The sequence below is a fragment of the Phocoena sinus genome, chromosome 6 (assembly GCF_008692025.1).
Source record: "Phocoena sinus isolate mPhoSin1 chromosome 6, mPhoSin1.pri, whole genome shotgun sequence".
In the NCBI taxonomy this organism is placed as follows: Eukaryota; Metazoa; Chordata; class Mammalia; order Artiodactyla; family Phocoenidae; genus Phocoena; species Phocoena sinus.
Genome location: NC_045768.1, coordinates 67,226,565 through 67,254,058, shown reverse-complemented (window position 1 = coordinate 67,254,058; position 27,494 = coordinate 67,226,565). Strand labels below are relative to the sequence as shown.

The 27,494-nt window shown below is 41.9% G+C and overlaps 1 protein-coding gene across 1 annotated transcript in view; it reads right to left on the bottom strand.

Moving 5' to 3' along the window:
- SH3GL2 (SH3 domain containing GRB2 like 2, endophilin A1) overlaps nt 1–11,629 on the bottom strand; it is a 208,191-nt gene extending 196,562 nt beyond the window's left edge. Inside the window, exon 1 of the mRNA XM_032633788.1 lies at nt 11,410–11,629. Coding sequence (XP_032489679.1) covers nt 11,410–11,454 — 45 coding nt within the window. The 5' untranslated portion in view covers nt 11,455–11,629. The remainder of the gene's footprint in view (nt 1–11,409) is intronic.
- Between the last annotated feature and the right edge of the window lie 15,865 nt (nt 11,630–27,494).

The following is a 27,494-nucleotide window of genomic DNA, read 5'->3' as shown; positions in this document are numbered from 1 at the left end:
GAGGCAGGGGCCACGGGTTCGTGCCCCAGTCCGGGAAGATCCCACATGCCACGGAGCAGCTGGGCCCGTGAGCCATGGCCGCTGAGCCTGCGCGTCCGGAGCCTGTGCTCCACAACGGGAGAGGCCACAACAGTGAGAGGCCCGCATACCGCAAAAAAAACAAACAAAAAAAATACATATACAAGATAACCCCTTTTAAACATACATAAATATGGATAAATAGAAGAGAAACAGGAAGGATGTATTCATTCAACAAATGTCTACTGAATACCCACTAAGGAACAGGCATTAGGGAAACAATGAAGAGCAAAACAGAGTCCCTTTCTTTATACCCACACTGGGGGGTACCAACAGGGAAATAAGCCAACAAGCAGTGCAGTGGGCCAAGCCCCATACTTAAGAGAAGCACTATGGGCAGTTTTCATTGCACATGGAATGGCATTTAACCCATACCAAATGAGGGAAGGGTACCTAAGAAATTATCAGGCTGAGACCTGAAAGAGAAGCAGTGATTAGTCAAGTATAAAGTGGAAGAGAGGGAAGGGGAATTTCCACAAAGAGGCCAGTATGGTGCAAAGGCCCAAAAGCAGGTAAGTGTGTGCAGTATGGGGTAAAAGATAATCTCACACTTACACAGCTGTGAGAGATGAGACTAAGTAGGTAAAAAGCGTCCGACCACACTCCAAACTCTCTCATGGGACTGACAAGGGCTTTATATTGGGAGCCATAAGGACCACTGATGAGTTTTAAGCAGAGGAGCAATGTTAGATTTGCTCTTTAGAAAGATGATTATAGCTCCACTCAGATATGAATCAGAGGCGAACAAGAGCAGAAGCATGAACGTCAGAACCTACACGCACGTCCAAGTCCATCTTGCCTCGGCTGTGGAACTTAGGGACTGGGGGTTGTGGGGGTGGAGATGAAATCAAGTGACTAGTGACTTGTCCGGGGTCTCACAGGCCCTCAGAATGGGAAAACCAGGGGGATGTCAGAGGTCTCTGAGTTTCTAATCCCAGGTTCCTACTGCTCATGTTTTACACTATCCTAATGACGGACAGGCTTTTACCACATTTTACAGGATGTCAAGAGCTTCTCCTGAAGCACGCCTGGGGCACCCTTCTGAACATTAAGCACGGAACAGATGACTCAGTGCTGCTCTAAACAAATGACCTTGGCTTTTATGATACATAATCAAATTACATCATGGGCAGAAAATTCCCTGACAGAGAAGAGCCGACCATTTACACAGTGAAACTGTGGGAGGCGGCAAGTTTTGAACAACACAGTTGGTGCAGACTTGTATCCTCAATTACACTGATTCCCTCAACGAAGATATCATTTGCGCTAGTCTTCTTACAATCGTTCTGATTTAGTGAGAGGGGAAAAGGCTTCAGTGTATTGGTAGGGCATTTACTGCTTGTCTAACATTTGTTAATCTCCTGTTTGAACAAAAGCAGAATAAACTTCAAGCTCACAGATTTACTCAAGCAAGAGTATGTAGGACTTGACTCTCTTTTTTGTATGATAATTTCCTATACCTCTATTTATGATAAGTGATAGTGGTTTTTCCATTTATCAAAGGATAACGATTCCTTGTTAAAGTCAGTAAATTAAAGATGAATGCAGATGTCCAAAGGTCATGAAGATAAAGCTGAATGCCAAATATGGGAAACAGTCAAATTACTCCACCATAATCGTATGGAAAGAGCCTACAGAAATCAAAAGAGCCTACAGAAATTCACTTGAATCATTCACGGCAGAAACCAGCAGACACAGTGACATAAGACAGCAATAATTTAAATGTTATAGAAGGCAAGCCAATACACATCACATGATATCAGCATAACTCATTGCCTCATAAAAGCAGAGTAACCGTAATCAAATTTAGACAAATGCATTGCTATAGAGATTTTATGATAAACTTTCTGTTTAGGACACATCCTTTCACATAAGGTGGTTTATGGTGAAAATGGATCAAAATGATTTAAGTGTGCATATCTTGAGACATAGAAAGTAGCTGAAAGAGCTTGTAAAAATGAATTAAATGCACCTTAATGATCACAAAATCCTTGCTGAACAATTTAAATTGTGTAAACAATGATAAGCTTTCCAAGCTTCTGTTGGAGCTAAGAAAAAGGAGTTTTCCATGTCTATATCAAAAAAATTTAGAAAAGAGATGGATGATGAGCATTATAAGTATCTCTTTGGAAATTCTGGATTGGGTTTAAGGTAAAGGTAATGGGCAAAAAAAGTAGAAAACCTAAAGATTCTGGATCTGTGAGCTTCAAAGGGACCAAAGTCACACAGAGAGTAGTGGATGAGATGGACAGAAAAGAGCTTAATGAAAAACAATTTTGTTAAACTTAATTAGGAAGTGGAATAGGAGACAGCACTCAAGTGAAAAGCTGAGTGTTAAGAAGCAGAATAGAATCTCTGGGTAACAAGATATTAACTTGCGTGAGTAAAATCTTGGTAACAGTAATGAAGAGAACATCTCCAGAAAGGACTTCACTCAGTCAGTCTACAAACATGACGGAGGACAGCCACGGCCAAGGGTTTGGGTTTGCAGGTCCCTATTGCCCAGAAGTAGCCACTTAAGCAGTTTAATGAATACTATAAACATGGCCAACATTCATGCAACATAAAGAAGCACGCCAGGGTCACTTCAGTGAGCAGTAAATGCAGGGAATGACAAGGGTGAAAGCTGTACTCATTCTGTAATCAATTCCTACGGGATACATCACCTTTAGGTTACTTCACTCAGAAACAGAACATTGTCTGACTAGTCTCTCCCTGGCCAAGCTGTCAAATGACACCAAGCCCGCACAGGACATCTCAGGATGCAAGACCTCATCCTTTCCAAAAGAGGTCTGGCACTGTCCACCAGCTACACCTAGAAAACCACTCAGGGCTTTGGATCCAGGAATCATGTCAAAGAACGTGAAGCTAACACATCACTCACAAACAACACAACGTGTGCCACAGTCATCTGGAACCCTCGACAACTACTTAATGAACAACTTCAAATTACCATGTAGCTGACTAATGTGCCCATACAAGATAAGGGCATTTCACTGTACCTGTGGTGGCATCAGCCTTCCACAAGCACAGAAACAGATGTGGGATGAACAGTCAACAACTCTGCTCTCACTGGTAAAGATCCCTGATGCCTTGTTGGAAACTAACAATTCAGAAAACTGTTCAATGTTCCACATCCTCCCCATTCCAAGGTTAATGAAGCTGTCACTGCACTAGCAGCCTACCAAGCTAAGAGGATGCTCAGAAAGTAATTAACAGCTTCACTGTTTAAAACTGATCAGGGACTATAAAAAGAAACTTGTGTTTCACCAGAGAAAAATCCCAAACAAACTAACCATGGGGAAAAAACTGTAAAATATAACATGTATTAGAAGAGGCGTATGTAACATTGAACCTTATGTAATAAGACTGACAGCAAATGAGACAAATTTTATGTGTGAGTGTTTACGTTGTATGTATATGTGTGTGTATACATATACACACATAAGCACCCATACAAATGAATGTGTTATAGACACAAGGCATCGCAAAGGCTTCTAGATTTTTACCAACACCCACTTCTACATTCTGGGTACACTCGATAGACCACAGTTCCCAGCCTCCTCCCTTCTTCCCTTGCATTTAGGTATTCCATGGCTTGGCCAGGTTACAAGTTCCAGCAAACTGAACCTAAACATAACTGATTGTTCTTTCTGTTAGTTTTCTGTTGTCGCATTACCACAAACTTAGCAGCTTAAAACAACAGCCATTTATTTCGCTCAGACTTCTACAGGTCAGAAGCCTGAGCCAGCTCACCTGGGTCTCTGCTCAGTCTCACGAGGCCACAGGGTGTCACCTAGACTGGGCTCCTATCTGCTGACTCCGGGGAAGAAATCTCTTTTATTCACATGGTTGGCAAAATCCAGTTCTTAAAAGCTGTGGCCTTAGAAGGTCCCTGTTTCCTTGCAGGTTGCCATCCAAGAGCTGCTCTCTGCTCCTAGAGGTTAAGTACACTCCTTGTCACATGGCCCCTTCATCTTTGAACAGCAACAGCATGTCCAGTCCTCTCTGACCTCCCTTTCTGCTACCAGCCAGAAAAAAATGCTCTTCTTTTAAAGGGCTCATGTGATTAGATTAAGCCCAACCGTATAATCTCCCTTTTGCCATATAAAGTAATAATCTCAGGAGAGACATCTTTTCATAGTGACAGGCTGACCCACACTCAAAGGGGACGGGACCACACAAGAGGGAGGGTCACTGAAGGTCTTAATGTCCTGCCGACCACATTCCTCTTCCAGGCCTGGCCCGTGAAAATCTCCCATGCTTGATCCAACACACTCTTTCCCTTTGGCGATCTTGAAAACCATGTGTTAAAGATGGCGGAACCCTACTCATCCTGGATCCCTGAAGCAAATAACAGGAAATAAGAATGGAAAGAAGTTTGAGCAACAAAGATCCCTTAAGACCCCTTGGTTAAACCAAAGCATTAGGACTTCGTGCAAAGTTCAGATTAACAAAACCAAATGTCCTGGTTGAAAATGAGATCTAAAAAAGGTCAAACGGATCCAGTGGGGATTCCATTGTGGTAACTGGAACGACAAGAATAAAACATATCAGAAGTCTTCTAAGTTTTTGAAGAAATGTTATTGGTCAAATCAGCCATGAGCCATGAGTAGTTAAAAGCCTGTGACTGTAAAGTGACCCCCAAATTTACATAAACAGGAAGCCACCTAAAGAAGCTCTGCAGCTCCCAGAGGCCACACTCCTTGTCACTCTCTTTAGACTTAGCCAAATAAAAGAAAGAACAAAAGAGTTCTTTCCAGATTGCAGAAACAGGGTAAAACCAGGGAACTTCCTCTACTGTAGGGGCGGGGGACTTCACCTTACTCAGCAGATGGCATCACTGTTATGGACCATAAATGCCATGATTCCCATTCTTTCTTTTCCCAAGTGGGAGTGTTCACTGTGGATGATCTTTCCTGTACACTAAAAAGCAAAGGCAACCTATCCGGACGTGGCTAACAAGAACTGTACCTTGATACTGAGATACTGCTTAAGCTGCTCCAATTAGGATCTATTTGTAAATTCAGTTTGAATTATAAGAAAGATACTTCTGTTTCTTTCAGATATCACAAGTCAGAAGAGGCTAGAAAATAATCTGAGCAAACCTCCTAGGTGCTGAGTGGTTCTAGAGAATGACAGATACCTTCTCCACAGTCATATACCATATATGATTTGACCCAGGGCTAGAGGAGAAAGGTGAGAGCAAAGCAAGGAGGACATCATATTCTGAATTTAGAAGTTGTACTAAATGTAAAATCTTCATAAATAGTAATTTCCTGAAGCATCAGACTCAGCTGAAGTTTCAATATCATTTGAAAATATTTCGTTGATAGTCTGCAAGAATACTTGACAGGGTCTCACAACATGACGTTTTAATAGGTACAGCTATACGCAGCTCTCTTCTTAGTCTTTATTATCCATTATAGACCATATAAATCTCTCAAACATTTTGGCTCCAAACTGGTTAGGAAAATAAAGAAAACCTAAAGCAAGAAAAAGAGCGCGCGCGAGAGAAAGGCTGTACTGTAAAGTTTTAAAAACTTCATATTTTGTTTCCTGCTCCCTCAACATCCCCTCACACTCAAGCTGTGAGCACCCCACCCAGGTGACTAAGTGCACCCGTGTGATAAGGTAGGCCACACCACAAGGTTTGTTTTTCTGCCTGCCCCTGACCGTGACCTAGTAACATTCTCCTGCACCAAGGAAATGCCCTCATCCCTTTTCTTGCGTACTCCACCCTGACCTTCCATAAAGGTGCTTGTCCACGGGGCTTCGTCCTCTCTTTTGGCTCCCCGCCTGCTTGGTTGAGCCCACTTTCCTGGCCCTCCTCCCCTGTGACCTCTCTCAGTGTGCAGTGACTCTGTCTCTCTAGGACCTGTGAGTATAATAAACTTTGTTTTCCTAAACCTCTGTGTTCCCCACTTGTGGCCACACCCGACTGGTCATCACATAAAAGAACACAAAGAAGGGTACTAAGGATTAAAAGAACAGAAAGGGGGAAAAAGGAAAGCCAAGGAAATCCTTTAATTTCCTAACCCCCAGAATCTTGCCCATCCAGCCTTAACTTCTGAAGGATCGCTCATCCCTAAGAAAGCCCCACCACTTTAAACCCTGGAGCTGTTCTTCAACTCACACAATTCTCATCATTCACTTACCTGTGGCCTTACCCTTCTTGCTCACCTCCTCAAACCACCCACTGTATGGAAAGCCCAGGGCTCCTGACGCCCTTATGCAGCCAGGCTCAGCAGAGTGGAATCTGCTCTGTCAGCTTAAGCATCCCAGTGTTAAGCCCTCCTTCCACAATGACATTTCTTCCCAAAACAGTCACCATTTTCCCCAACCAAGCCTTGCCATTTTCAAGGGTATTTCCAGTTAATATGGGAGGTACTTTAAATGTTCCAAGTAGACTGGCACCAAAATTCATATAAACTCAATTTAAAGCATTAAAGAATCCCTGTGAGGGGAGAGCCCTTGCAAAAATATAACCGTGCCCACGAAAAAAAACTTCAATCAAGAAGAATCTCAGTCTCAAGGGAAATGATTCTCAGTCACCACTTTCAGTTTAAACACCCCACAGGTCCATTTGCCAAGTGTATCAGGAGGTTATTATATAAATTATCACAAACATCCCATTCAATTCTGACACCTTTGGAAACTTTTTTTTTTTTTTAATATTTGATTGCCCCTAAAATTCATTCAGAGAAGGCTGCATTCTGAGCAGACATTGTAAAGCCCAGTAAAGAATGGAGGGAGTCGGGCTTCCCTGGTGGCGCAGTGGTTGAGAGTCCGCCTACCAATGCAGGGGACACGGGTTCGTGCCCCAGTCCGGGAAGATCCCACATACCGCGGAGCGGCTGGGCCTGTGAACTGTGGCCGCTGAGCCTGCGCGTCCAGAGCCTGTGCTCCGCAATGGGAGAAGCCACAACAGTGAGAGGCCCATGTACCGAAATAAATAAATAAATAAATAAATAAATAAAAAGAATGGAGGGACTGATCACTATTATAAGGACCACCTCATTCTCTCCTGATGACATGATCAACTTCTTATAATGTATTTTTACTTTGTTGAGAAGAGAGGCAAGGATTAGGAATTCCTTTAAAAATCTGGTGATAGGCTAAGGACACTCTCCCACAGAAAACTGCACATATAAAATGTGGCATAATTTTAGCAAATAAATAGGCCCTCTGCAGTCTATTATGGACCCCAGGCTAAGAACCTGCAGGGATAGAGGTAAGTCATACTTAAGATTGTGAAGGCAGCAGAGAGTTTACTGGTTAGAGCAGGCAATTAAGGAACTGAGAACCTCACTCAGAGTCATAACTAATTATATATTTAATTAAATACCTCAACCAGTTTTAAGTCTCACCGAATCAACAAATGCATAAACAGATTCACGTAACATTCTCCAGAGCAAAACATCTATACAAAACACAGCATTTTAAATGTGAGGAAAGCATGAAGAAATTAGTTAAAACAGAAAAGCGTAAAATACCGATGTAATTAAATGTTTCCAGTTGAAGAATCTGAGTGTGACAATAATTACATACCAGACTATATCATAATTCACACAGGCTAACCAAATATGTTTTATCCTTTAAAAAAATCAGAAGGTATAGTCTATAATAGGTATATAGCCTAACCAAACTCATTGAAAAGAAGAAAGCATTTCTCATTTTATGCAATAAAAAGTTATTATTTACAGACTGAGTTGTCCCTTTACATTGAATCGAACACAATGTTTAGAAGAACACTGTGGTGAATGCTTTTAGGAAAATAAGGATTGTTACAGGCTGATTAGCCCCCCTCCAAATTCGTATGCCAAAGTCCTATCCTCCAGTACCTCAGAATGTGACCTTATTTAGAAATGGGGTCACGCAGATATAGTTACTTAAGATGAGGCCATACTCATCAAGTATGTTGGGCCCCCAATCTGCCCTTGTCCTGGTGTCCATACAAAAGCGGGAAATTTGGACACAGACAGACAGGGAAAACACCATGTGAACATGAAGGCAGATATCGGGGTGATGTGTCCACAAACCAAGAAAGGCCAAAGATTGCCAACAAAGCACGAGAAGCTACGAAAGAGGCCTGGAACAGATCCTTGCCTAGTACCTTCAGCGGAAGCATAGCCCTACCAACACCTTGTCTCCAGAAGTGTGAGACAATAAATTCATGTTGTTTAAGGCACTCAGTTTGTGATACTTTGTTGCAATTCTACCAAACTAATACAGGGACCTAACAAATTATACTCTGAAGAACCTTTCACTCTACAGCAAGGTGTGTCCATATTAAATGCTTGATAAAGTTTTTTTAAAAAGTATAGATTTTGTAAGAACAGCTTGTTAACTGGAACCGGAGAGCTATTTTTACCTAATCTGCTGCTGGTTTAAACCAACAAATGAAAAAAAATGGCATTACTCTTGCTAAAATGAAATCTCAATATACATGAAACTCACCTAAGTAGAATAATGCATGCTCATTTGCACTATTTTATAGTTTAAAAAACTGTATCTTATTTATTCTAATTGCATGGTAAATTACATCTTTATGAGCAATTAAGTAATAAATTATATTCAAGTAAAAAAGATGATCAATTTTTGCTATTTTAACATGTTCTCAAGCTTGAAGGATTTTCCCCTTTAATAAAATTTATTTGGCAAAGGCATTTTTTAACCTCCAAAGAGCAGAGATGTTGAAAATAATTGTCAGCAACAAGGCAGAAATAATCACTTCCAAACCAAGAGAACAGTGGTGACACATCTAATTGAGAGATTTCCAATCAGTGGGTAAACACTGAAAATAAACTGCTTTATTAATACAAATATCATCCCTCACAGACATAAGCAAAACACTGAATTTCACAGAGACAAGAGAAATGTTCCTGAAGCAGAGCCTTCCACTTATAAACATAGTGTACCTAATCTAGCATATCCATTCTCAAAAAGGAGTAATTCTAGGTCTAAAGTTTCCTCTGTAGATAAGATCAAGTTCATGGAACTGTATGGGGGAAAATGGCTTAAAAAGTAGGACATGGCTATTTCCCCTAATATCTTTGTCACATGCAAACATTAGCGCTGGCTTTACACGCCCTTGAAAATGCCCACACATGCACAGGGAGAATAACATTTGCCTTGGGCTTTCTAAGATTGTGCTACATTAAGTTATGGATAAGGGATTGCGCGTCACTTCCCCTTTAAAATGAAAGGCTTTTCAGTAAAAAACTGAAAATGACACAGTGATTCTGCATCTGGATTCAGTGTGATAAATACTAATCTCATCTCATCACAAGTAGACCTCCTCCAAGGCTCTGAGAAGTTCTTTCATACCACAATTCAAGTTGTTATTCTGAACTTCAAAGTTGCATGTAACTTCACAATTTAGCTAAAATGGAGTGGTTGGATTAATTTTTTAAGGTAGCAAAGCTAGAAATTCCAGCTTCTATAATTTCCTCATGTCTCATTATTACTAATATAAAGGACAGTATTTTACACTAAAAAAATTATTTTTAATGTTAATACCATTTATTGAACATTTTTAAATGTGTGTTCTAAAAACTCATTTATCTTTACATCAATTTTAAGAAATGGTTATTATGCTCATTCTAGCAAGGTGAGATTCAAAAGTTAAATAACTTGCTCAAGATCATAGACAGCAGAGATGGGTCAATCCTTAGCCTTTCCCACTCCAAAGCCAAGGTTCCCAATTGCCTTGTAGGACACCAGGGTTTGCAAAGGAAGTCTTCAGAATCAAAGTGGAAAAAGGATGTGGTGTTAGTCAATTTGGTGCTGGGGATGGGGCGATGCTTTATAGAAGTGACAAGTACCAGAAATAAAAAAGGTTAGTGACATCAAAGAAATCCTGCCTGACAATTTCTGGATAGCACATATGCTGCTTCTGTAAACCTGAAGGAATGTGAAGTATAAAGTTATTAGAGGCCTTCCAAATTAACACCAACAATGCACTTATACTTACAAATATTTCTTCTGGCAGAGAAGTCTCAGAAAGATCCAAGGTGAAAAGCAAAAATACATTAATGGGTATTTTTACCGAAATAGTCTTAGTTTTTCTCCATTTCCCAAGTTGACAAATATAACTGATTCTATAAAGGCAGGTCTGTGGTGATAGAGATGGCACGTGGGCACACGGGATGAACTTCATGCTGCATCTCTAACCCTAACTTAACCAAAATTCTGTAAAACGTAAACCTCACCTTCTCTGGAGGTGGTTTATAATAGGACTTATTGTAGTAGCCTGGGAAAAACCTCACTACCTCTGAGAAATTATGAGAAAGCTCAGCATTAATTATGGGCAAATCTATGAAAAAAATATTTAAGGCTAAATTAGGTGAAATATTTAAAGAAGTCAACAAAGTCCTTGGCTTAAGACCTCTTATTTTAAACTAGAACTGTTTCAGAAGGGTAAAAAAAAGGAACCATACTCATTATATAAGAAATAGGTCACATTATAAGTATTCACTTATTTTTCCCTATGTAAATTTCTTCAACCCAGCCCAGCAAGATTTAAATTATTAAAACCTGAATTAAAGAAGTTTTATTATAATCACAGCTTATTAACCCCATAAAGATGGGCACATCCAAGATGTAAAAGGTTCACTAAAAATAATACTTTGAAATACATGATGAGTCGGTAATGTTAAGGCTGCAAAACCCATGGGAAATTTTTAAAGGCATGCAGACTGCCGGTCGAGCCTTGGCCTCAGAGGAGTTTCACGACCGAGTTCTCCAAAGAAAAGTTAACGCATGAGCTTCCCAGAAGAAAGCCCCATCCTCCCATTCCTAGGGAGCCTACGGATGCCTTGGAAGGCGGAATTCGGAGACCACAGGGGAAGAGCGCAGACCGCGGGCATCTCCGCAGCCACCCCCAGGGCGCGCCACCTCCCCTGCCAACACATCCCGGGACAGCCGGGCGCACCGACACCGCAAGGTCACCAGGGAAAAGGCGACTTTACATAATCTCCCACCGCGCCGCCCGGGCACCTGCGCGCCGAGGCGAGGCTGCCCCGGGGCCCCCTCCCTGTCGCGCCCGCGCTGGGCGATACGGGGGCGACACTCGGAGCGACTAGGCTGGACGCCTGGGACCCGTGGATGCCCGCAGCGCCGCCCTGAGCCGGGGGTGCGGGACGCAAGGCGGGCTCCCAGCCCCGGGATGCCCGGGCCGCCGCCGCGGCGGTCTGGGCGAGCAATGCGGGGAGCGGCCGGGCCCGGCTCGCTGCTGGCCGTAATCCCCACGCTCCCTGCCCGCTGCCGGCGTCCAGCGCGCCCTCCGCTCCCGGGACCGCCCCGCGGCGCACCTGTCACGCGCCTTACCTGAGTGGCTTTGTGGAACTGCTTCTTGAGCCCGGCCACCGACATGGCGCAGGAGGACCCGCGGGACTGCTGCGGTGCGGGGAGCGGGCGGCCGCGGAGCCAGGAGGGAGGACCGAGCGGTGCGGCGCGCTGGCCGAGCCGCAGCTCGTCGTGCAGCCGCCGGGGCAGTGGGCGCGGGGGCGCGGAGAGGCGCGGGACGCGGGCTCGTGCGGAGAGACACCCTGACGTCAGGGGCGAGCGATACGCACTCTTAAAGGGGACGCGGGAAGCCCCGCCCCGGGCGCGGGGTTGGTGCGGCAGGTGCCGGGGCACGCGCTACCTGGGCACCGGCACCTGGCGCCGCCGCACCCGTGGGTCGGCTGCCTGCTTAAGAGGACCAAGGGGGTCCTCCCGCCCCGGGAGTGTCCTCCTGCCCCCGCGGGCTGCGGCCCGGTGGCTGCAGGTTGGCAGCCCAGGCACCGGCACGACTCAGGTGACTTGCTCGGCTTCCAGGTAGCCTCAGAGGCGCTGCCTAAGCCAGCCCGCCTGCCCTTTGAGCCTGGCCTCTTCGCAGCCTGGAAAGGAGGAGTGGCATTCTCTCTCGGGTAATGAATAAGTTATTGCTCCTTGCTCGCTTGGGCACAGAAACAGTTCTCTGTCCTGGTTTCACTATCCCTTAAGCCTACATAACGTTAGGGAAAGCCACCAATGCTGGGTTTGGGGTTTTTTTTTTCGATGTGATACAATGTAATGACTTAAAAAGAAGACGAAAAAAAATTAAACTATAAAGCTGGTCAGGTAAATAGCAGTTAATCCTCTGTGTACAGTTATGAAAAAGCCCAAACATGAACTTGGCATTCACTTATGACAGTGGATTTAGGATTTTCAACCTAAAATAAGCATTATGTAATGTAAAAAAGCATGACGCAAAATTGTACAAAGACTACATATGCAACGAAGTATATATGGCTGGGCTAGAGCGAAACTCCGCTGTAACTAGATGAATTGTTAATAGAGCAGCACTAGACGGCTTCTGTATTCTGATTAGTCACTTCCTCTTGTCTTTCTAGGACTGAGAAGCACATAGAGGAAAACTTTTGGTCCCCACGTGGGGACCAAAAGTTATAAGGAGAAGAAGCCAGAGTGACAGAAGCCAAGATGAGAGACATTGCCAAGAATGAGGAAGAAGACAGCATGGCAGAGTGGGAGTACTAGGAATGCCTTGCATCACCTCTACAAACCCTGCTGCCTGGGAGGAACCACAGGCCCCACTCCCACCCTGCCAGCCAGGCTGCTTGGGCACGGGGTGAACAGCGGATACAAGGGAATCCTGTCCACCCGCTGATCTACCAATCATAGTTCTTGATAATGTGAGTTGAAACTCATAACGGCAGAATCAAACAGATAGTGGTCGATCACAGAACAACAAGAGCACATGGACTCCTGACTGAGGCTGCAAAGGGAAGCAGACAAAAGGGTCAAATCTCCAGCGTGCTAGTTGTTACTGATGTTCAGGTACCTTCCACATACATGGTAGAGTTGCACCTGCCAAACCCCTCGTGGTTAAGTGGAGCACTGTGACAAGTTTTAACCAGTGGGTTAGGAAGCTAAGTGACTGTCAACTCTTGGCAGAGAATTTAACTGTTGGAATGAGATGCTACAAAGCCCTTTCCCCTCTCCAGCAGTATTTTAGGTCGCTGTTGTCTGTCAAACAGAATCCAGAGTGAGGATGAAGCAGGGTAAAGTCCCCAGTTAATGTTGAAAGACATTTAGCATTTGTGAGAAATAAACCTGAGTCATTTTAATTCACTGAGTCTGGGGTTGTTACTGTAGCCAAACTAGTCTCTCCTGACTAATGCACAAGAGAGAAAATGCTTTCCCATTTCTCAGAAGATGAGGGGAGATTTTCCATTTCCTGCCATGGCCCACGTGTATTTTATATTTTGTCATTAGATGTCCATGAAGTGGCCTGTTTTTTTTCTTACAAAAGCCTCACTGAGGTTTGGGGAGGTGTGTTCTCCTTTTTGCAGCCTCACTGAAGCAGTGCGCAGACTAAGCCCCCAGGCCTGAGGGTCAGAGGGAAGGGTGGCGCCATGCAATGACCATACCCTGAACTCTTACCCTGTGTTTTCCTTACCAGCTACAGCCAGTGAATAAGTAGCTCTGGGGATCCATAGGAAATTCCAAAGGAATGTCAGGGCAAGGGACAATCTGTGTTTCACAGGGACATCAGACAGGGAAAGGTGAAAGTCCTGCCGATAGATAAGTAGGGCTACTTATCCATCTGAGCCCAGGAACAAACCAGTAAAGTGAAGTTACTGAGGTCCCATGGAGTGGTTTGCCTAGGGCACATATATTCACATCTATAAGGTCCACCGTGATGATTCCCAGATTCTTGATATTAGAAAACTCTGAAGGAGTTTGGACTCACTGCAGGGCTAGGTGGGGCTCTAGGCTGGAGAGATTAGATTTTGGGTTAGTGTTACAATGGCTGCTTTTGTACTCTAACAGTTTGGTAAAGCCTGCATACACACACACACACTCTCTCTCTCTCTCTCTCTCTCTCTCTCTCTCTCATGCACTCATGAAAAGACTGCCATAAAATGCTAATGATAGTTTTGCCTGAACAGCCATTCTCAAACTTTAGTGTGCATCAGAATCCCCCGAAGGACTCGTTAAAGCACAAACTGCTGGACCACATGCCAGTTTCTGATTCACTAGGACTGGGTGGGGCCCGAGAATGTGCATTTCTAGCAAGTTCCCAGGTGATACTAATGTTCTGGTCTCGGGACCAGACTTTGAAAACCCCTGGACTGGAGTAAAGATATTAGGAATGACGTTTTTTCTCTAGTCTCCCAATTTTTATAACGTTTTCCTATTATTTGTATAATACAAGTATTATATAGTTAATTTTTCCTACCTGGTTCCTGATCTAAGCAATGGAACATGTTCAGAGAAGGATGGGCCTTGGTTGAAGCTGCTAAGAGATAGAGCAATTAGTCTACAAAGTGGAAGCGCATGGGGATGCATGAGCTCTGGCCTCTAAATGTGAATGATGTGAAAGGGGGCCCTGAATGTAACAAAAACAAATCTCTCTCTTTCCCGCATTCTTCATCCACCAACTCAGAACGCTCATTCTTCAAAGGAACTAACTACCTTGGGAGAAAGGACTTTAAATCTTTTTGAAACCATGGTTAACTCTCCCAGATATCCTCTGAATTTCATGTAACCCAGTATTTCTATGGAAGCCACAATTTATACCTATAAGTTAAGATGTTTTGAAAGAGATTTGTTGAGTTCATACTAGCAGGCATCAGTAGGAGGTTTGGGGGATGCATGGTAAGGTGAAATACCAAGATGCACATAGACTAGACATTGAACCCCAAGGAGTTTCCTGTCTAGCCATTCAGAAAATTCTTCTTATAGACATTTATTGTGACTTGAATATAGAGGGACAAATGCACCAGACACAAAATAATTCAAAGCCAAGTACCCTCTTTGATTGCAAAGAAGCTGTGACAGAGGTTCTATGGAGAAACACAATGCAGGAAAGGGGAATCAAAGGTCAATGAGGAGGAACTTTGTTTAATGAAAGGTTATTGTAATTCAACATGCTGCCCTCTCATCTCCTGAGATCATGTAAAATGGTAAATAAACCTAGATCTGCTCAGGAAAGTTCCAATTAAACGAAACCCCCGCACAACCTCATCTCACTAATTGGGCAGGAAATTCATGGTCAGCAATAATTCCATCACATCATTCATGCACTATTTCTCCTTGCATTATGCCAAAGCTTCTGGCAAATACCAGACCTCTAGTTTGCACAGAGCTGGTACATCCCTAGCACCTTTCCGAGGGTACCTCATTCCAAGGAGGCAGAAGACGAGCAGCGCCTCTTATCCTTTGCCCTTCAGCCCCTGACGCCTTTCCTCTGGCCCACGCCAGGTCAAACAGCTCCCGCCTTTATGTGTGAGCTCATGAAGCACAGGAGACACAGCAAAGCAAAGGCCTTAAACTCCAGCTTCTTGTTTGACAGAAGAGAACACAGAAGTAGAAAAAGGAAGTGACTTATCATTACTTTTTCTATTTCAGCCTCCAGCCTCAATTTTGGGCAGAGACTCCAGACAGTGTTAATAAGTATAGACTGGAATGAATGAATGAATGAGTGAACTGTTTATTACTGTCACTGATGCTGTATTCTTACCACATTGGGTCTGATGTTTAACAGCCTTCACCCAATAGCCTTGCATTAAAGCATGGATTGTGCAGGACCCAGATGGTTGTTCTGGGGTAGATGGCACTTAACATAAGAATTTGTACCTGTGGATGCTGCCACTAGCATTGGACGCCCACCCAGTATCAACAGGGCTAATGAGCCCTTTCCTAGAGAGGGGAAATCAAGGAAAGACCGCCTTCATTTCCTTGCTTCCAGGTTTGTCACCTACCACGCACCCTCCAACAGATACACTGAGAGAAGCACACTTTCATCCGCTGGAGGTGAAATGTGTGGGTCTTGCTCTCCCCTCCAACCTTTCCTTCTCTCCCACACAGCCCTCCTCCCTCCAAAACACAGGGGCCTCTCCCTGCAAAACCTTTCTCTTCATTTAGTAAACCCTGTAAGCCCAATCACAGGAGGAGAAGGAGGGAACTTAACCAAGTATGTGATTCACATTAGGCTCTTACATCTGGGTCTGTATTTGTTACTTACATCTCAGATTGAAATGCTCCCAACTTCCCTAGCAAAATCATGCCATCTCCAGTGCCCATCTCCAGCGTCTTTCTTTTGAAGTCTTTCCCCATCCTTCTAACCCCATATTCTTGCTTCATTTGTCAAACCACAAAGCCCTGATTTGGCACCTCTGCCATGAACTTGGTCTAATGTGTTTTACGTATTGATATGTAGTATTGGATTCTTAACTCTTTGAGTGAAGGGTCTTTACTTTGACAACTCTTAGTAGATAATACAAACACTAGATATGGTCTAATTGCAATTTTAAAAGCTTGATGAAATTTTTAAAGCTAAATCCAGCAGAGGTCCAGAAAGACAGGAACTAGCTTGCTTCTCTCCAGCTGAGCAGACAGACTGTTCAGTGGTCTTAATTGCTGCTCCCTTGCTGTATCCAAGCCTGAATCTCCAGGTTCCTGTAATTTTGAGAATCCTCAATGACCCTCCCATAAATTCCCCTTTATTCAATCAACCAATATTGCTTTCTGTTATTTGCAATCAACAAATTCCAAATGATATATCCCCTCTCCCATCCAACCCCTGCAATAATATTCTAATCTCGGTTCCTTTTCTAGTTCGGATCTAGCAACGCAAATACAGCAATTTACACAACTATGGTCCCCTGCTAAGCACTGCATTAGCTTCCTTCTCAGACAAGGGTGGACAGATGGAGTAACAATGAATATAGCCCTTTAGCAAGTGGCAATTCTCCCTCTAAGACACTGACATTCTGATTTACAAATCAGATCCTTTGTTTATTTGATTAGTATGTGTCAGGCTGCCAGGGTCTGAATCTCTCAAGCCCCTGGGAATTGGCAGCTGAATGCTGGTAACTAAATGCTAAGCAACTGGACTCAGAGACAGCAGTGCCCACTCCTGGAATGAGAGGAACCTTAATTAAGTGTAAATTGTTAGGGCATTATTACCATTGGCTTATTTATTCTATTCCTGGATGGATATTATCATTAGAGATTCTGAAGGCATGTTGTTAACCCTGAACATAAGCTCTGCCTAGTCAGCCTGATAAGGTATGGTGTTAAAGAGGCCAAGTTCTATTGCTATTTTAGTAGTCAGTTAGCCATGCAGAGAAAAGTTATTCCCTGGTACAGTTTGCATTCCACCCTGTCATCTCAAGGCTGCATTCTCTTGATTACAGAAAAGTCCAGGTGAGAAAAAAGAGATACTTTAGTTCAGCAAAAACCTGTCCACAATACTAAGAACCCAGAGTACAACCTACCAATATTCTTTCTATCAACATCAGCTTTGTATACTAAAAAAATAATATATTCTACTTTACGTTTTTATTTTTAAATTTTTAAAATAAATTCATTTATTTATTTTTGGTTGCGTTGGGTCTTCGTTGCTGCTCGTGGGCTTTCTCTAGTTGCGGCGAGCGGGGGCTACTCTGTTGGGGTGCACGGGCTTCTCACTGCCGTGGCTTCTCTTGTTGCGGAGCATGGGCCTAGAGCGGGCTTCAGTAGTTGTGACACGTGGGCTCAGTAGTTGTGGCTCACGGGCTTAGTTGCTCCGCGGCATATGGGATCTTCCTGGACCAGGGCTCGAAACTGTGTCCCCTACATTGGCAGGCAGATTTTTAACCACTGCGCCACCACGGAAGTCCCTACTTTATGTTTTTAATAGACAATTTATACATAAGTGATTTATCTTTGATTTGGGGGGACTAATTTTTTGTCCTTTAAAATATTATTGATGATTTTATTTAATGCGCACAGCTTGTATTTTCTCTGGCCCACGCATATAAAGCTTTCTTCAGTGACAAAGAATCACATATAAAGCAATATTTTAAAACAGCCTTTCAAACATTTAAGTTAACATGAATACATCACCCTCTCAAGAATACCAGTTTTCTCTCAAGGTCCAGTCACAGGAAATTTGCTGAGTAGGGAGTTCCTTAGAACAAAGGTCGTGAAAAGTTTTTAGCTTCCTGTGAATAGAGTTGAATTGAAATGGGGAGAAATTTTGACAGAAATTCTTAAGATGTCCTTAATTTTTTTTTTTTTTTTTTTTTTTGCGGTACACGGGCCTCTCACTGTCTTGGCCTCTCCCGTTGTGGAGCACAGGCTCCGGACGTGCAGGCTCAGGGGCCGTGGCTCACGGGCCCAGCCACTCCACGGCATGTGGGATCTTCCCGGACTGGGGCACGAACCCGTGTCCCCTGCATCGGCAGGCGGACTCTCAACCACTGCGCCACCAGGGAAGCCCCAAGATGTCCTTAATTTTGAAGGTGTAGGACGGGAGGAAGGAAAGCCCATTTCAGCCTGCAAGCATAAGATCAATGACACATATAACAGAGAGGGAAGCCTTTTTTTCCCTTACGCTGGGGTGATCTGGACCAGTTAACTAATAAAGGAAAGGAGCCAGGTTAAATGCAGATAGAGTCACAGTGGAGAAATAAAGGCTCCCTGAGCCCAGTCACTGGAGGATGCAGGAGGAAAGGGAAGAAAGGCCAAATGGAGAGGTCAGCTGGTAAAGGTCGAGGACTGCCTCTTTCCTGAGACAGAATAGTGCTAAGATGTGTGGAGGAATGAAGCCAGGAACAGTGAGGCAGGAGAGTAATCGATGGAGTCAAGGGAGATGCCAACGGCCCATACCTGCTCAGACTGTGAACACATGGCATCAGGGGCCTTACACCAACTGGGCTGTCCCCCACTTCTCCAGCTTTGGGCATCCACCATGGCTCATGTCCCTTGAGCCCTTCCTCTCCACGCTCAAAGATCAGTCCCTGTGCACTCCCTCCTCTGACCAGGCCTTTGTAGGCACTCTTCTCCCTGCCTGGAATAGTTGTTTTCCGCTTTACAACTGGCTGATTCCCAGCGTATCCTTCAGATATCAATTCAAAGGCTTCCCTGACCTCCCCAGCAGGGCCAAATCTCACCAGTATTAGAATTAAGTACTGTTGTCCTTTGATGTACCTGGCACAGCTGTAATTTTGCATGTATTCATGTGATTTTTTTTATATCTGTCTCCTCCTTTCCCCATTATTCTACACATTTCCATAAGGAATAAAGGAGGTGCCCCATAGAGCATTTCATGAATGAATGCATGAGTGAATGGGTAAAGAAGTTTTGGGAAATTTAGTAAGACAGAAGAAATTTAAAGTGTTTCTAAGGAACAAGGATGGCCCAGTTTCCTAAGCCTAGCTAAACGTGATATGGGGCCCCACCAATGAACAAGAAGCTCACTGGGTGACCACCATATGAAAACTGATCCACTGGTGAATGTAAGATTAAGCACCTAACAGGTAATATGAAAAATGTGTCATGAGCCCAAGGAAGGGCAGAGTCATGGTGAAAAGGCTTCCTGGAGCAGGTGAGACATAGATCCTGAAGTTAACTTTCCGTCAGATCTCAAATTTCATCGCTCAGGGAAGCTCAAGATGGAACAACAGGTACACATTCAAGCCCAAACCCAGATGTACAAGAAAAAAAAAAATTCCAAATTCAGAATGAAGATGGGACAAGAACCTGTAACCAATAAAATACTACAAGACTCATTTGCTACAGCACGGGGGAAGGACAGGATTGTTGAGAGCGCATTCAGGATAATATGATTTAAGGTTTACCTGCACCTGATGCTAAGCCCCCACCCTTTCAGGACTCCTTCTAAGGCTGACTTTGTTACTTTTCCCCCATAAATCTTCCCCAAGCATCTAATCCCATAGTACTTGAAATGTGCTCCCCAGACCAGCAGCATTAGCATCACCTGGGACCTTGTTAGATTAACAAATTGTCAAGCACCGCTGACCTGCTGGATGAACAACTCTGGGGTGGAGCCATGCAATCTGTGATTTAACAAGCCCTCCAGGTGATTCTGATGCAAACTCAAGTTTAAGAGCTACTGGTCTCCAAACTGCATTGATAGTGCTGAGAGGAGAGGGCAGAAGTCTTAGGAAGTTGCCTAAGGCCAGAGGCTCAGGCAGCCAAACATAAAACCTTCCCCTTATAGAAGCCCATTGGGTCTTCACGATGGGCAGGTATTCTTATTTCTATTCTACAAGAAATTGATACAAACTTATTAAGCAGTTGAACTAGCAATTTGGAGCCTGTATAAGTTTGCTAGGGCTGCTGTAACAAACTACCATAAACTGGGTGACTTGAAACAACCGAAATTCATTCTCTCAGTTCTGTAAGGTAGAAATCTAAATTCAAGGTGTCACCAAGGCTGGTTCCTCCTGAGGGCTGTGGCGGAGACTCTGTTCCATGCATCTTGCCCAGCTTCTCCTAATGGCCAGGAATCTCTGGGGTTCCTTGGTTTCTAGTGGAACCTTGGTTTCTAGTGATTGGATCACTCCAATCCTCACCTCTGTCTTCCCATGGTGGTCTACAGTCTGTGTGTACCTGTGTCTCAATTTTACTCTTATAAAGACACCTGTCATATTGGACGAAGGGCCCATTCTATTCCAGTATGACCTCATCTTAATTTAGCCAATTGTATCTGCAATGAACCTATTTCTAAATAAAGTCACATTCTGAGGTACGGGGGGTGAGGACTTCCACAGATCTTTGGGAGACACAGCTGAACCCATAACAGGGCCCCGACTCAGGACTCCTGTTGAGAACACTTCACATTCCTCAGCATTAAGTCACCTCCCTGACACCAGGAACACAGGGACATGGCAGATTTCCTTATTTAATGCCACTGGCAGAGCAAAAGTCACAGAGGGATAAATTACTCCCTTCACACAGTGTGTATCCCCCAACCAATGATGTTTAGATATGCTAACTTGGGATATCTTCTGGGACGCTTCTTCCCCATTCCATATCTGGTACATTTAAACATAATAAATAGTTTCCTCATATTTCTTGGATTGATATCCAACTATTTAAAGACATAGTTTAATGAAAAGAACATAGGGTTCATCATCCATCCCACATTAGTATGTGTCTCTGGCTCTAGCCATGTAAAAAAACCAACTCTGAGTAGTAGGGGATACACATCTGGTCTCAAAAATCAGAACTTAAATTCAGAAGACTGTAAATTCAGAACTACTCTGTAGTTTTGGATAGCCCTTTGGGGCTCACAGATCTTCCTAAAGAAAAACTGGAGATGTTTGTAATCCATTTATCTTATGAGCAATTCTGACCTTTAAGCATTAAACAATCAGGGGGAGAGATGGAGCTGGTGATTCAGTATTCACCAGCTCACCCCTCACACTCTGCCTCCTGGAAATCCTGTTAGTAAGGGTGCACCTTACACTTCAGCAACTTCTGTTTAAGAATTTTTCTAGTCAAAAAATGATAGAGCACTCAGACCTCAATTTTATTATGTGATTCTTTTAAACACAAGTACACACTGAGAGATCTACACTGGAAAATATAAAAAAAAAGTTCCAACTATTTCCATGAATGCAATTAAAGTGCCTAAGAAGCTAAATGAATGGATCAACCTCCAAACAATTACCTCTTCTAACTTCCTTCATTTCACTGAATATACACTATCATCAAATTTTCAATTAGATTCAAGGAGAAGCATTGATATGTCTGTTGACCTAAAACAAATGGACTGCCAGTTATTTCTCCAGCAAAAAAAAAATGGGTTTATTTGGGATCAGCAGAGAATTGCAATCTGGAGTCTGCAACCATGGTAGAGACATTCAAGTCTCCAGCGGAAATGGAGAGAACTCTTTTCTAAAGGGGAAAAGGAAGTTGGAAGGACTACAATAAACAAAGGGTCCATGGCTTTTCATTGGCTGAGTTGTCAGGAAGGAAGAAGAGCCTTCTTCCTATTGGGCTCTGCTATTGTTGCAGGATGTGAGAGCGCCCCCTTCTGGTCTTCTGACTCTATTTAATTGAGGTTTCCATTTGGTTTTTAATGTCTCATTTAATCAAAGCATTCTTTCTCATTTAGTTTCCATTTGTCTAATTTTTGCATTATGTAAATAACCAAATATAGACTTTTAAAATTTTCTAAATCCCTTTTAAAACTTCAGAATGGTTATTCTGGTTAATTATTGCCAGGACCCTAAAATATTAATATTTCTCAAAATATATTTATAATTTACTCAAACGTTTCTTATCTAGCATAACCTATTCAAGATGAATTTTAGCGATTTTAAGAACAATTTTCAAAATAAAAACTAAGACTCTAGAGGAAAATGTACAAAGAATATGAGCTGACTCAATTTATATATATAATTATTATATGTATGGAAAAACCCAATATCACTAGGAATAGGGTTAAAATAAATCATTCCAACCTGACTAAATTGGCAAAGATTTTAAATATAATATTTAGTTTGATGAAGATATTATGAAATAAGTGTCCTATATATACTTCCAGGCAGAGTAAAATTGATACAATTAATGAAAAGCAGTTTGGCACTACATATCAACTTAAAAGTTGTACTCCAAATGCAGCAATTTTATATCAAAAAAGTACCTTCACTGAGTAGAGATTCAGGCAATTAGCCGTCAGAGAAAACCTTAATGAAATAACACTTCCCTCCCAGTAGAATGGCTATAATTTTTAAAAAAATAGATAATAATGAGTGTTAGTGAGGATGTGGAGAAATTGAAAGCCTCATACATTGCTGGTAGGAATAGAAAATCATGCAGCCACTTTGGAAAAGTCTGGCAGTTCCTAAAATGGTTAAACATACAGTTACCATATGACCTAGCATTCCCATTCCTATTTACATACCCAAGAGAAATGGAAACATATGCCCACACTAACTTGTACATGAATGTTCACACCAGTATTTAAAATAGCTGAAGCGACAACAATCCAAGGTGAAAACAAATGTCTACCAACTGACGAATGAATAAATAGAATGTGATATAGACAAACAGTGTAATATTATTTGGCAACAAAGATATGACGTGCTGATAGATGCCACAATATGGATAAGCCTTGAAAGTACTATGCTCAATGAAATATGCCAGTCACAAAGGACTACATATTGTATAACTCCACTTATATAAAATATCTAAAATAGGCAAATCTATAGAGACAGTAGATTAGTGGTTACCTTGGGCTGGGGAGGATAGAGGGATGGGGGCTGCTGGCTAGAAAGAGTAGGGTTTCATTTGGGGATGATGAAATTTAGTTCTAAAATGGATGGTGGTGAAAGATGCACAACTGGTTCCAAATCTTGGATTTGCCATGTGTGGTTATCTGATTACCTCTGCCACTTACAATGTTCTCTGAAATCACCATCAGTTGCTTCCCCCAAATTCCTTCCTTTCTCCAGTTCTCAACTCCAAATAAAACTTTCCTCAACACCCAGCCTGCTGTCTCCTTTCACTGTTAGTTTCTGTCTGCCCCTATTCTTTTGTCTTTCCCAGAGTCCAGTTTGTGTCACTGTGCACATTGCCTGATTCTACAACACAGACATCTAGAAACTAGCTGGCACAGACAGAAGTCCTTTTAAAGAGGATGGGGAAAAAAAGCAGAAATTCCCCTCCAGCTAGCAAGGTGCAGGAAGGCTATGGACATTCACGTTGCAGCTTTCAGAAGAGAGTCCCAAGGCTTATCTCATTCCCTTTGCCTCTTTCATCCCTTCCCCCTCCGGCTGCTGTCCATGGAAATCAGCCTGCATTCAGATGACACAAATGCCTTCCCTGACCAGCTCAGGTGGGGATAAGCCCATCTTCTCTGGTCCAGTAGCACTTGGTTTCAACAACTTAACTCATTCTTGGGCTTCTTAATGTAGCCAGTGGGGATGGAGGACAAGGTCCGAGTCAAGGTCAAACCACATATTTTAAAAAGAAAGCTAGTAGAACTCTGTCAACAAAAAATACTAATAGCTACCATTTGAGCATCTTTCTGTGCGTGACGTTTTATAGACATTACCTCATTAATTCTCATTTAACTGTATGTTGTATGGATTCTTTTCCCCATTTTATGAGTGAGGATTGGCTCATGCTTACAATTTGGCAAGAGGTGGAGCAGGAATTCTAACCTAGCCCTGTGTGTCTTTAAGGACTCTTCTCCCACCAGCTCTGTTTTTCCTGCTGCTTTTCCTACGTCCAGGTCATAGGCCTGACCTGGAGAGAGAAGGGCACTAAGTGCAACTTGGAAAAGGAAATTCTTTCAGGAGCTAAACTGACTGCATACGAGAATAAAGATTTCTGGTGGTCCCACACGATGAAGACGAGAATTTGAGGTAGGTCAAATGGAGAGGATAACACGCCTTTAGGGAATTTTATTTTTATTATTTTTTAAATTTTTATTTTATTTTTGGCTGTGTTGGGTCTTCGTTGCTGTGTGCGGGCTTTCTCTAGGTGCGGTGAGCGGGGGCTACTCTTCACCGCGGTGCGTGGGCTTCTCATTGCGGTGGCTTCACTTGTTGCAGAGCACGCAGGCTTCAGTAGTTGTGACACGTGGGCTCAGTAGATGTGGTGCACGGGATTGGTTGCTCCGTGGCATGTGGGATCTTCCTGGACCAGGGCTCTAACCCGTGTCCCCTGCATCGTCAGGCGGATTCTTAACCACTGCGTCACCAGGGAAGTTCAGATGGCACTTCTTCAATATAGGCTTTCACGAAGAGCAGACAGTTGCTGATGTAAGTTAATCTATCCTTTCCATATTGATGTAGTTGCTCCCCACCCAAACTTGCCTACACCAGAGGATGAACCACTTTCAGACTTGTTCTTTTACCAGCCCAAGTTCCCTGGCCCCTGTTACAGAGGATTCTCCTGCAGGAATTAATTTTTCTTTTCTCCTATTGAACAGTTGAGATGCTTTCAGTTTTGGACTATTAGGAATAATGCTGCTGAGAACATTCTTGTATGTGATACTCTTGCCACACATACGCAAGCACAGCTGTTGGGGATTTACCCAGGAATAGAACTGCTCAGGCACAGGATAGCGTACACTCCATTTTATTACATAATTGCCAAAGGAAATGGTCGCACCAATTTACACTTTCCCTAGCAGTGTCTGACAGCTTCCTTTGTTCCACATTCTCGCTACAACTTGGTAATATCAGTCGTTTTGACTAGCCATTCTGGTAGATACATAGTGGTATCTCATGATTTTAATTTGCATTTCCCTGATTATTACTGAAGTTGCCAGCATCTTCTCATATTTTTACTGGTCATTTGAATACTCTCTTTTGTGAAATAAATACCCATTTAAATCTATTGCCCATAATGGCTGTCTTTTTCTTATTGATTTGTAAGCAACCTCAATATATTCTACAATCAATCCCTTTATCAGCTGTGTATGTCACAGGTAATGTTTCTACATTCCATTAGTTCATTTGACAGTGTTCAAGAAGGAGACTGGCCTGTAATTTTTCTTTCTCATAGTGTCCTTGTCAGGTTTGGGTATCAAGGTTATGCTGGTCTCTTAAATCATGTTGGGTGTGTTCTCTTTTGTCCTGTTCTCTAAAAGAGCGTATGTGATAGTGATAGTATTCCCTTCTTAAATGATCAGTAGAATTCACTACTAAGGCCATCAAGGCCCAAAGTTTTCCTTATGGGATGTTTTAAATAACAAATTTAACATTTTCAATATCTGCAGAACTATTCTGTTTCTTATATCAAATTTATTCTCTTTTCCATGGAATTTGTAAATTTTACCTGAATTTTAAAATATATTTACATAAAGTTGTTCATTATATTCTCATATATTTAATGTCTGGAAGTTATGATTTTAATGATGTTTCCTTTTTCACTTCTGAAATTGATTATTTTTGACGTCACTTTCTTAATCTGTGTCAGCAGGCAGTTATCAGTTGTATTAGTTTCAACAAAGAAGCAATTTTGGGCTTATTGATTTTCTGTATTTTACATTTGCTTTCTATTTCATTAATTTCTGTTCTTATTTTTATTCTTTCCTTCCTTTTACTTTAATTTGATATTCTTTTCTAGCTTCTTGAGAAGAATGGTTAGCTCATTGGTTTTCAGACATCCCCATTGCATTTAAAGCTACAAATTTCCTTTTAAGCATAATTTTAGCTGTATATCACAGATTCTAATATGTAAGTTTAATTATTCTGTTCAAAATATTTTCTAATTTCTATTATGATTTCTTCCATGACCCATGAGTTTTTTAGAAGTATACTGATTAATTTCCAAATATATGGCAATTTTATAAAAATCTCTTTATAATTGATTTCTAACTTAATTCCATGGTAGACTTAGAAGATACGTTGCTTAATTTGAATCTTTTGAAAATTGTTGAGATTTGCTTCAGATCTCAGCATATAGTCAAATTTTGTAAATATGCTGTGCATTTTTTGAAATAATGTACATTCTGCCATTGCTGAGTACAATACACTATGTATGTCTATAGGTGGTTTGCTAATTATGTTGTTAAATCCTTTATGTCCTTCTTGATTTTTGTCTATATATTTATCAGTAACTAAAAATGTTGTGTGAAAATTTCCCACCATGAATGTGAATGTGTCTATTTCTTCTTACATTTCTGTCAAATTTTGCTTTATTTACTTTGAGGCTGTATTCTTAGCTGCATACAATTTAGCTTTATTATATATTTCTGGTGAGTAAAACGCTTTATTTTATTAATCATGACCTTTATTGCAAAAGCTTTTTTAATTAAAAATATTTTATCTGACATTAATCTAGATGAAAGGTGGATATTACACCTTAGCTTTCTTTTGGTTAGTCTTTGTATTTCAACTTTTCTGCATCCTCATGATTTAGGTGTATCTTTTATGAACCTTATATAATATTTTTAATCTAGTCATAAAATTTTATTAATTTTTTAAAATTTGATCATTTAGTCTATTTACATTTAATATAATTTCTGATGTATTTGGTTTAAAACTGTCATCTTACACTGTGTTCTCTATTTACTGCACCTGCTTTATCTTCCTCATTCTTGATTTTCTTAACTTGTTTGGATTGACCCAGTGTATGTTATTCCATTTTTTCCTACTATTAGCCTCAAAATTATAAGCCCTTTTACTATTCTTTTTATTGGCTACCTGTGAGATTATAACATGCATTCTTGACTTATTAGAATACAATGTTTATCAGTACTCTTCCCCTTCTCTTGGACAACGCAAGGACTCTAGAATACTCTAACTCCATTTACCTGCCTCCTGACATAGGTCTATAAGACATTTTTTTATTGTTTTACACAGCCAATATTCATTCAGATTTATTCATAAACATTCCTTTCTATTGCTCTTCCTTTCTTCCTGCTTCTCCCACCTTCCATCTGCGAACATTTTCATTCTGCCTAAAAAATATCCCTTGGTATTTTCTTAAGAAAAGGTATGCTGAGGATGAATCCTCTAAGTTTTTGTTCATCTGAAAATGTCTTCATTTCACTTGCATTCTTTAAGGATGAAAATAGAGTTTTAGGTTGGCAGTTATTTTCTTTCAGTACTTCATGTATATTTCTCCATTTTCTTCGGGATCGTATTATTTCTCATACAAAGTCACCC